The sequence below is a fragment of the Lolium perenne genome, chromosome 1 (assembly GCF_019359855.2).
Source record: "Lolium perenne isolate Kyuss_39 chromosome 1, Kyuss_2.0, whole genome shotgun sequence".
NCBI lineage: Eukaryota > Viridiplantae > Streptophyta > Magnoliopsida > Poales > Poaceae > Lolium > Lolium perenne.
Window position 1 is genome coordinate 73,192,199 of NC_067244.2, and position 10,895 is coordinate 73,203,093.

The window sequence follows — 10,895 nt, forward strand, 5'->3', positions numbered from 1 at the left end:
GTGGTTTGAGCCATCAAGATACCGGTTTAATGCTCTTACCGGAAGCCTAGTAGGATCCGGGAAAGCAAAGCTAAGCCGGTATCCCCAAAGGGGTATGCCGGAACCCGGTACAGAAGATACCGGAAAGGAGAGCCCGTCGGCAGGACTGGTCAAAGATTCTCTTCAGAGCAAGAAGACAAGGATGAGCCAAGCAAAGTAACTTTATTCAGAGCCCTGGCGCCAAAGAGAGAGGTGACGGAGAAAGAAGCCGGAGTACGTCAGCTTCTATGATAAAAGAAGGCCCCGGTGTCATCTATGATTAAAGTAGCTTTGTACAGTAACTCTGTAAAGTAGTTTGTCCAGTCAAAGATGCCATTAGGGTTTCTTGCACTGTAAGCCACCCTCTCCCCTATATAGGGAGAGGGGGCAGCCTTCCTTGCGAGAAGTTACGAGACGCGTGTATGTATGAAGGCAGAGCCTGTAACCTGTGTAAATCTATGAACATGGTGATCTAGAGGGAGTTTTTCCTTGTGTCTTTCTTCTTCAACCTCTGGCCTTGGCCAAGTTCTTGAGGAAACCATCCGGAATCTCTTCCCACCTGATCGCAAACCCTCCCCCGAATCCTCTTGCGTCCATTCGGCCCCAATCTAAGCCATCCTATGGCATCTGCTCGTTCACCACGACGACACTCTCTATAACTCCCATGAGGTGAAGGTTTTCTTTCCACTTAAACCATGTCATGGCTAATCAAGATTTTGGTTTTGCTCATTGAATCAATTAAACACGTTCCAATTATTAAGGGAATGCCAGAATTATTTGTGTGTATGACATACCCTATCTTATCCAGGATGGAGATTTAGGTTCTATGATATACATATTATACATCTGATAGAACTTGTCTGGCTGCCCGTGTCAACTGAGTTTAGCATGTTTCCGAGCAATGTTCCAGAACCTGATATATACATCCGTCAGCAGTTCCACTTCTTGATGCCACGAGGCTGTGCTGGTGTGGTGATCAGGCTACTGCTTAACCGAATCGGTATGTTTTGTCAGTCGCAACACCAGCTGTTGTGACCGCTGGTTTCATACTGGAAGCTAATAGTCGTTTCCACCATAGAAAGATTTATCGATTCATGATCAAAATGAGTTCTGGAATCTACATAGTACACGAGATGTTCAAAATGAGTTCTGAAAGCTACATAGTACACGGGATGCACATAGGGTTGGGTTAATAATATTCAGGAATATAGTTATGTTGAAGCCTCACTTCTTTGCTGACTGGGGACACGAATGTCATGCTGCAGTATGTTCTTGTCCCTGCTACCAGAGGACAAGATGGTTGAGTTCCATGCTAATACCCCAGCCCATGTTTGGTGGCCTCCTATGTTCCTTATTCGTTTACAGTGAGAGCTATCTCAGATCTCCCAGATTACACTTACATGTTATATTCTTGAAACAGAAGATTATACCTACTTCAGGGTGTTTATTGAAACTCTAAGCTAATTCAAGTGGGAAATGGTTTAAATGATCAGTAAAAATTACTTCTTTGAGATTTCTTCTTTGAGATTTGTTTTCTGGGTAGGGCTGTACAAGAGTTATCTGGTATGTATAGTTGCGTTCGTACTAGACAAGCCAGGTTAATTATTCTGTTGTTTTTTCCCATTTGATGGATTCATATTGAAAAAATCAATGCCTCATTTTATTCAATACTTATATGCAAAGTTATTTTAGTTTCTTGAGGCACTCTTGAGGGGCAAGTTGAGCAGAAATAGGGTCAAGGAAGACAGTTGGGGGTGAGCTGCAAGGTAATTATGGGGGTATTTACAAGATTTATGTGTGATCTCCACCTATTATTAATTGTGGTTATGGGTTCTCTTTCTACATGGGTTATTCTTGTGATAGCTTTACGCATTATTTGCATAGACACTATATATTTTGAGGGCAAGACTAAGTTGAAATCTTGCAGCTGCCACCAATGGGTTATTTTAAATATTAATTCAGAGTTACTACTATTGCAGCTCATATTTCCTATATTGTTTCTGAAATGCACGTTCTCTCTACTAATGGCATGATGTTTTCTATCTCCATGTGGCTAGCACCTTTCTCAAACGATTATTTAAGTGTAAAGTAAACAATATTATATTCATTCTTATTGTGTACTACTGTTTTTCTAATTAATGAACTGATCGGCAATACATATTTTGGATTTTATGTGATAAATCTCACAACGATCTTAAACTGCGGCCAGTGGACAAAATGCATGGTACTGCTATTTTATACGGCTATTCGGTTTTCCTGAAATTTTTCATAACCAAGGGTCAACATAGACATAAGAGTTCATCATATTTCCATGTTATAGACATAACAAAATTCACCTTCAGCATTATTTTGGTATTGACATGCTGAAGAGTATACCATAGTTTGATTAAATGAATTTTCACTGAAGAAATAAGAACACTGTAAATGAATGTTTGTCAAAGAAAAAAAACAGTGAGTAAATGAATATTTCCCTGCAAAGAAATTAATGAATGTTTTTGGACCTAACATGCCTAATAAGTTTGTCTTGTATCCTGATTGAAGCAATCGGGCTTTGGATGTCACTAGGGAGATAGACAAACAGATAGGGAGTTTCTTATTCGCCCCTTAAGATTGATAGCTGCTTCCTCAACATTATCTGCTTTGGGACTTCAACATTTCTTAAGATATAGGAATTTCTATCTACCTCTCAAACATAGACCTTATACATGCCAACAGACTCAATTCTTATTGCCACTCCTAATCAGATAACTAAGTCTGAATGGATACAATGTATAATTTAGTGTTGACCGTAAACAATGGCAGCTGCACTTCTAATATTGAAACTTTAGCCTTCTCATACACATTTTTGTAATCTGGTAAATCAACTGACATAGTAAGAAAAAATAAATTATAGACAGGGCGTAACTCCCTTGTGTTCCTGATCATCAAACCTGCATACCTAGAGCGACTAGATGAAATAAGCTACCAGTTAGACTCACTGTATTGCTACACACAAGGATATATGTCATTTATTTCATATGGACCTCCTGCCTGATTTTTTGATGCATGTGCAAATGCATTTGGCAGTCTCACTAGCCCCAACCTAGAGAATTTGAGATTTGGTGAATCAGACATATCCAACTTTCTCATCACTTGCAAGCTGTTGAAGGATCTACATTTGTTCAATTGTGACTGATAATCTCATCACATTGAAAGTTGAGCATGCTCATCTCACTGAACTCAGTATGGTTGGTTATCTTTTTGAACAAGTTAAGCTAAACTGGCTCCCTCAACTCATGCAAATTGTTTTTGATGATTGGATTGATTTCCAAGATCCACTGGATCTTGGTCATGTCCTAGCCATTCCTCTATACTAGATCACAAATGTCGCATGTAGTTTTCACAAGATGGCCAAGTTAGGTGAGTTTCCTAGCCCTACCTCTATACTAGATCTGAAGCTGGGATTTAAATCCAAAAAGGTTCAACATTGTCGCTTTGCTAGCCATGGCTCTAGCTCTTCTCTCAGTTCTCTGCTCATTTCATCAGCATGTCTTTATTCGTTGCAGATTTGGGTGCAGCCAGAATGTCCAATAGAAATTCTTGCATCCTTCTACCAACTATATGGTTTGTCTATTTGGTTGATGTTCCTCAACGGTATGATCTCACCTTTACAATGTTTATTCTTGAATCCGTATCTTTCCTGAAGGAGCTCTACATGATAGCGTGTGATTTACCTAGAGATTTCTATTTGCCACGTGGGCTTAATGTTAGTGTCATTTCCCCTTGACCAATCGGACATTTACTTTACTCTCTACTAGGTGCACTTCAGGAGCGTGTGTCATGCACGATGACATTAGATCATCTGCAGCTTCCAAACTCGACATTACAAAAGACCAGCGTACCGGTTGCTGAGAACCTGGCGGTGTTCCGAGCAATCAAGTACATGCAATATTTGCAAAAAAAACTAAAGGTCTGTAACTACACTATGCTGAAGTTTGAGATGAAACACTACCATGTGTAATATATTTACTGATTTCATCTACAATTGTTTAGCAGGTGATTACTTATGTACCTATCATCTTTTGTTTACACCATTTTTTCCTTCTGTATTGTATTTTTTTGCAAAACATGTCGTGCTATTGCTGGCCCACATGGTGTTTTACTAGAGATTGATACGTGGCATCACCCCTAATATATAGAAGAGCAATATGTTTTGCTCTAACTTTGACTACTACTATTGTGTCCACAACATATCTCTATGTTTTTTCGCGCCTACTTTTGCTTTTCCGTTCAACTATTTCTGTCGATTTTGACACACTTGTGTTATCACCCCCACTGTCTGATAGACTGGACCGGTCTATATTCCAATGATTCTGATTAGGATAGTACGGAGTACCTGTATAAAATGGTCTATGCGTATTCCAGTGATTCTAATTAGGATGTTCCTGGTATATAATGTACTTTCATGATTATTGCTTCTCCGATCTATTATCTCATTTTTCAGTGCAAGCTATCGTATCATACTGAACATGAATAAGCTCGTGCTCTTTACGATTGGTTTGATTTAGGCATTTGGCTTCAGCGTAGCTGTTGATTAATTTGCTTTTATTCCTTTGCAGGGATGTCAGCTTTTGGTGATGTAAGTAGCAGCTATTAGGTGTTCATTTTCTGTTCGGGTGTCGTGTCCTCTAAATACAATGCCCTTTCTTGATTGGCCTACATATGAAGTAGGTTCCTGTTGCAAACAATCCCTGTGCAACTTATGTAGATGTTATTTTTGTCATCATTCTTGCTCGGTTGTTTCTATATTTTCTTTTCGAACACTTGAGTGCTCGGTGGCATCTATATTTCCTTTTCGAATCACCAATTGTTGTGTGCTTTAAACTTACCGCTTGTAATAGATTTCCATGTGTGGATAATATAGTGTTTCTCAAATTGTTTATCAGGTTGGACGTCCGGGAACGCGCGGATCGAGTTAGACGACCACAAGTCTTGAAATACTTTCAGAGCTGGAGATTGTGATTTGAGTCGGTTACGTTTAGGTTGAAAGGCTTGATAGTCAGCACGAAATGTTTTTTGTTGGTTCAAGAACTATTTATGTGTGACATTGATCTACATGTTTGTCATGGATTTGTTGTTGGCCACATGGTTCAACATTATTATTTGTCTAATATTTCATCTTTAGTCGTACCGAGCCAATAACCGTTGTTATACGAACTGCGATTCGGTGTAGTTTCCATGGGGTCGTGCGCCAAGGCGCACATCTAAATCTAGTATAATATAAAGTCATACACGCCGACAGACAAACGATCGCTGTTTGACTCCAATTCTAGTCTTCGGTATCTTCTACGCAAAATGTCCCCATCTAGAATCTACTAGGAAGCATAGGCGCGGCGGCACGCCGCACCCGTGGTGTTAATATTTGAACATACATAGGTAGCTCTAATTACACTGGAGTGTGGTAGAGGAGGGTAGTTTTGTTTTCGAAACCGCTTTATTAGAAATTAAGTTAAGTAGACACCATGGTGGCAGTAGAGAAAATGCTGCAGCTCTAGCATACTTAGTGCAGAAGATTATACATAGTGCACCCGTGGAGACCAATTGACGCCGATACGTGTTTCTACTCGGCAGGGAACCAATATTGATGCCGAGGCAAAAGAATACGAAAGTACAATGCTGAAAACCAGAAAAACAAATAGGTAGAAGAGGAACCGAAGGTTCCGGCTGGGCTGATGGAAGCGAGACATAAATCTCCATCCATAGAGATCAAACAACCGAAGAACAGAAACGGCCACTTGCCCAGCAAGATCTCTCACCTTCCAGCATCCACATCTGAGAGGCAAAATGGAATAGAGCAATGATATGGGCAAACTGTTAAAAGTGTAAACAGAACTCTAAAAATCTGTAAGCCACCTAGAAAACTAATTAGAAGGAGTCATGCATTTAACCCCTTCACATCTCTTTTTATCAAGTTCTTAGCTGATTTTGAATGATTTTTTAATCATCATTGTTACCAAATCCATTGTGCATTCAACATTTAAACTCACTCTCTGAAAAAGAACAATTGGAAATATAAGGTTGTTTGTGTAATTATTCGAATGTGCAAACTGTATATATTGATTAAAAAATAAAACTTAAACATGAATTGAATAGGATACCTGAAAATTAGCACTCAGAATAAACAAAAAAACAGTAGCATGCATAGCCTTCTTGATTACCATGTCAATACTGCAGGACAACAAAATGGAATAAGCGTTTTTTGGCATTATCGATATTTTTTATCCTTTTAGCATATATATCATATCCGTTAAAATCCGATAAACTTTCTCAATGTACACACAAGAATATAAAAGGCACAATACTATCAAAAGGGGCACAAATCTAAGGATACCTTGCATAATATGTAGTTAGATTAATGTATGGTAACTTGGAAGTCCTTGAAAATCATCTGATCATCAATAATTATGCAAGGTCCTGTCTTTCATAATCAGGCCCTTTTGGTCTACCATTGTCCATTGACCTCACCTTTTTTCATGTATGGCATCATAATACCGTCCTAAACCACAATGTTTCCCAGACAGGTATTAGCGTTTTAGCATATTTTATTATCTCTAAAAGATGGGACATACACAAATAAAGAAATGCATGTGCCATTGTAATTCCCTGTAGAAATTTGTAACATGGAGTGAATAAAATGATAAGAGACAACGTAAGCATCCCTTAGCAATGTGCTATAAAATAGTTTCACTGCTCGCTGAAAACAGACAACAAATTTATAACTTTTCCACTTTGAAAATTTAAAGACTTTTTAAAGTAAACAAAGTATTTACTTTTCTTGCATTATATATGATTCTTGAAACATAAGGAACTAATTGGCTCTGCAGTTTTTTGCATCTGATTATATCAATAGAATTCTAAATTACCACTTAATCAAAATCATAGTAGGCCAACCTCATTAAAATATTTTACAGATGTGCAACAACCAATCCAGGGTTAATATTAGCAACCAGATCACAAATTACCAAAATATTCCAAGGGATATTCTCAATCAAGCCCAACAAAAAATAATAAAACATCATATTAGATAAGAGAAAAAGAGCAGATGAGTGACAACAGATTGAACCAGCAGCATGCAATAGCAGTTGCATGGATAGCATGCTGAAAAAGTTAAAATACTAAGCGCTGCACCTGGAATGAGTAAAAAGAGGAGACACACACACCACAGAGCCAGGAGATGCATGCAATGGCGTCAAAACATAAACGTGCATCATTTAAGGTACCCAACTACTGAGAGCCAACTAAACCAGAAGACATCTCATATCAGATGGAGGAATGGCGCAAAAGAACATCCTATATGATAATCTGTAAACTGAAGTACAAAAGACATCATCAAGATAATTGTTAGTGCTTACCAAAGCTAGCAAATATGTCAACTGAAAAGGATGTTTAATAGAGCTTACCTGTAGCAACACTGACGAACCGCCATGGATCCCAATCCTTTTCAGCCGGAACGTGCTTCAACGCCGCATCATTGAAATCATCTGTGCAAATCATCTGTACAATATCCAAATCACCTTGGATGTCTGAGGTTAAGCATCTCACCAATACCCCACGTTTGGGCTCCTGAATAGGAAGTACACAAATCATTGGCCCAGTATTTTGAACAAACGTAAAGCTAGTAAAAAAAAGCACATCAAAACAGTATAAGGGTAAACCTTCAAAACTCTAAATGTCTGAGCAAAAATGGCCAACTTACACCATCAGGCAAATCATCTATATCAACACTGGTCAGAACAACAGTCTACTCTGCAACGAACAACCCGTGCCAGAAACTCTGTTGTAACCATGTCAGGTAAACCACATAGTATCCGGCACTGTGAGTCTACATTAGGTACCTACATCATCTAAATTGAGATGCGGCAGCAGCTATGGAGTGTCTTACTGTTGGGCGTGACACTGCTGTGGAGCCTCTCCCTCGCAAGTCATAATCTAGCCAAGCCACTTGCGCCGATTATGACAAACAGCTCCCCCTTTCTCCATTTAGGCATAAACACAAACAGCTGCAAGGCACTTGTGCTACTCCTACACAGAACATGACGGTAAAAAAAAACATAATGAAGAGAGAGATAGATAGGGATAAATTGCTTATCTCCTTGGGAAACATAATGAAGAGAGAGATAGATAGGGATAAATTGCTTATCTCCTTGGGGAAATTTCCCCAAGCGGTCTTTCTCTGCAAGAAGAAGATGCATCGGGCCACAAATGAGTCGTGACTGCAATATAATGGAATCCATGGCAGCAAACCCATGGATAGGAGGGACAGGAGCACATGAATCGTTCCAAGGAAAGCCAGGTTCCTCACCAGAAAAATAAATCGACCAGTTCTTCCAGCTCCCAGCAGTAAGACGTCCGCGGACAGATACCTCCCCGTCTTCGTGGCCGGCTGTCGGCTCGACGACCTGGCTGCGGAACGGGCGGCGCGTGCCCTCCTTCGTTGTACCGGACAACAGTCCTCAACACGGACTGTCCCGTCAACACCAGCGTTGCCCACAAAGTAGTCCGCTCGTGGTATCCAATCCCTGTTGTTCAAGAAGAGAATAAGAAGCAGCAAAATAAAATAAAAAACAGAAAGAAGAACAGCGGACACACGGGAGACAGTCTCACCTAGGCGATTGATGGATGGATCGAGCAGACATCCGCGTGTGCACCTTCCTCATCTTGCTGGAAGGGCCGGGTAACCGCAGAGTGCTCCATGCCGCGAGCGCCAACCTCCCACATCGCATCTACATCAGGTAGCACACCGATGAGGCTGCCATCGGGATAGATTGATGTTGCATATGAGAGGGTAAACTAAGAAGAGAGGGGGAGGATGTGGGAAGTTCATGTGTACCTTAGAAAATGGAGATGAGGAGCTTTAGGTCAATCTGGAATGTCTCGAGGGAAAAACTTAAGGGACATGCGTCAGAATCTCGCTGCTGGGGGAACGCTCGTGCTCGTGGAGTTGTGATTGCGAGCGCGGCCGGTTCTCAGCCGGCTGCAGAGGCCGCTCGTGGATGAGGATGCTGGGAGGTGAGAGACGGGCAGACGGAGTTAGAGAGGGAGGCGAGCAAACCAATGAATACAGGGGAGGACACCAATGAACACCCAGAAATATCTAGCATTGGACTTCTCAAGCCGTGGCCTAGCTAGGAACTGCCACGTTTATCAAGACAAAGCTGAGAAGCAAAGCTCTGCAAGCCATAATACAATCACCGGGAACACAGCCTAGCAACCGGTTGCCGGTAGACCATCAGTCCTTCAAAAAAGAATAACTGAGCCAAAGAGAAGCGTTGTGAAAAAAGAAGGGATTACGTGTCTTATAATCAGTGGATAGGAGAATGGATAAATAGGCCATATACAGTACCTAAACTGTGGAGATGGCGTAAAATCAGCTGACCATTACATAGGGTATAATTATGTGCAACTTAGAATAGCCGGCTCTTGCTCATTTTTGAGCTTTGTAATCTTGTACTCCGATGGTTAATGGTTAAATATCTTTTATGTTCTAAAAAAATATACACGCAGTGCTTTTTTTTAACATAAGTGTGGTCAGAAGACCCCGGTGGAGCTTTTATATATCACCAAGTGGTAGGTACAATTTACAGAAAGACCCTTATCATTTCTTGCCCTAAAAAACCTAACATTTGAAGAAGAGGCCCTCCACTTTACAAAAAGCACCCTAAAAGCTAATAAGAAAAAGCAATCGAGGACAGCAGTGCCTCTCCCACAGAACGCCGGCGAACTCGAGGCGTTTCCGCCGAGTTCCGAGCGCGGAGAGCTCGAACGCTCAACTCCGGCGAGAAGATATAACCCCTGGCTACCGCTCAACTCCGGCGGCGCTGTCCCCGCGCTTCTAGCCTTTCTCGAGAAGTTTCGATCTCGGCGGGCGAAGGCCTCGTAGTGGCGATGAGCGTTAAGTTCTGCGAGCTTCTGTCGCTCCGCCTCCATGAGGCGGTGTCCCGCTTCCTCCGTGGCCGCTCGCTGGCGCGAGATCTCGAGGCCATGCTGGAGGTTCAAGTCGTTGATGAACTCGTCCTCTCCTCCTTCAACCGCTAGTATCGTTGCGCCTTCAGCGACGCGAGGATCGCCGCCTGCTCCGGGTGGGCGGGGGCCTGCGGCGGCTCCCCCGACTGCGCTGCCTCCTCCGCCGCCTCTTCTTTCGCGGTTGCGACGTGGACCTCGTCCCATGCCGCGAACCATGGGTCTACATCCTCGTCGGTGCTGTAGTCGGCGTCGGCCTGCGGCTCCGGCTTGGGCTCCGGCTGCGACTGCGGTGGTGGCGGAGGCAGCGTGCGGCCGTTGAGGCCAAGCATGGAGTACGTGGTCTTCAGACGGTGAGGCATTTTGATGTGGAGAGGAGAGAATGGAGCGGCGGTGGTGGAGAGGAGAGAATGGAGCGGCGGTGGTGGACGGCGTACGAACTATATAGCGGTGAGAACTACCCACATTTACGCCGACTAGACGCCGCGTGGCCAGTCGCTGCTCTCGTGGCCGCCTCGGTTTCCGCACGGGAGGCCATTAAACGCCGACGACCAACCTTCCCGCGTCGCGGCCGATGCGAACCTTCGCGTCCTCTCGCTGACAAGGCGCACCCGCCCGCGAAAACCATCGTTCCGCGAGGCGCCGGCGCGCCCGATTCGCGCCCTCGGCGAAGGGGCCGGCACGGGGATGTCGGCTATTCTATTGGGCTCGAAAAATGGCCGGCGCCGTTTGGGGCGCGCCGGTGCGAGCCCAAAAACGACACCGGCCCCCAAATCGTTATCGGGACCGCTATCGGGGCCACCGGTGGAGATGCTCTTAATGCTAATGAAGAGATGCATTTTTATGGCTTTGTACTGGCCATGAGGATTAACAAAGAA

General features: G+C 42.9%; 1 protein-coding gene and 1 long non-coding RNA gene across 14 annotated transcripts; one reads left to right on the forward strand and one right to left on the reverse strand.

Moving 5' to 3' along the window:
- Window positions 1–673: 673 nt before the first annotated feature.
- LOC127297208 (uncharacterized) lies at window positions 674–5,181 on the forward strand. Its single transcript, XR_007848985.1, has 3 exons — window positions 674–3,967; window positions 4,617–4,724; window positions 4,944–5,181. It is a non-coding gene; the product is annotated as an uncharacterized lncRNA (long non-coding RNA).
- A 342-nt stretch (window positions 5,182–5,523) lies between these two features.
- On the reverse strand, window positions 5,524–9,182 carry LOC127297231 (uncharacterized). 13 transcript variants are annotated; one of them, XR_007849032.2, is made up of 7 exons: window positions 8,888–9,182; window positions 8,662–8,780; window positions 8,360–8,576; window positions 7,458–8,230; window positions 6,389–7,366; window positions 6,156–6,225; window positions 5,524–5,829 (listed from the first exon to the last, which is right to left on the reverse strand). XR_007849032.2 is itself a non-coding variant. In XM_051327533.2 (5 exons), exons 2-5 carry the CDS (start codon window positions 8,778–8,780, stop codon window positions 6,519–6,521), a joined length of 534 nt encoding a protein of 177 aa, XP_051183493.1. In that variant the 5' UTR covers window positions 8,888–9,175; the 3' UTR covers window positions 5,524–6,518. The 13 variants fall into 13 exon arrangements, 2 of the variants coding, with proteins under 2 accessions (XP_051183493.1, XP_051183489.1); XR_007849034.2 differs by having other exon boundaries at window positions 5,524–7,366; window positions 7,458–7,620; window positions 7,713–7,831; window positions 7,940–8,230; window positions 8,888–9,176; XR_007849036.2 differs by having other exon boundaries at window positions 5,524–7,366; window positions 7,458–7,620; window positions 7,754–7,831; window positions 7,940–8,230; window positions 8,888–9,175.
- Between the last annotated feature and the right edge of the window lie 1,713 nt (window positions 9,183–10,895).

Bases quoted from the DNA above. Each gene is read 5' to 3' on its own strand.
- LOC127297231 (XM_051327529.2), bottom strand. From the start codon at position 8,780: ATGCGATGTGGGAGGTTGGCGCTCGCGGCATGGAGCACTCTGCGGTTA. The intron at 7,621-8,359 runs GTGAGGAACCTG...CTTCCTATTCAG, and splicing joins CTGGTCGATTTATTTTTCTG to GAGCCCAAACGTGGGGTATT. The intron at 7,367-7,457 runs GTAAGCTCTATT...TTTGTACTTCAG, and splicing joins GTTCGTCAGTGTTGCTACAG to TTTACAGATTATCATATAGG.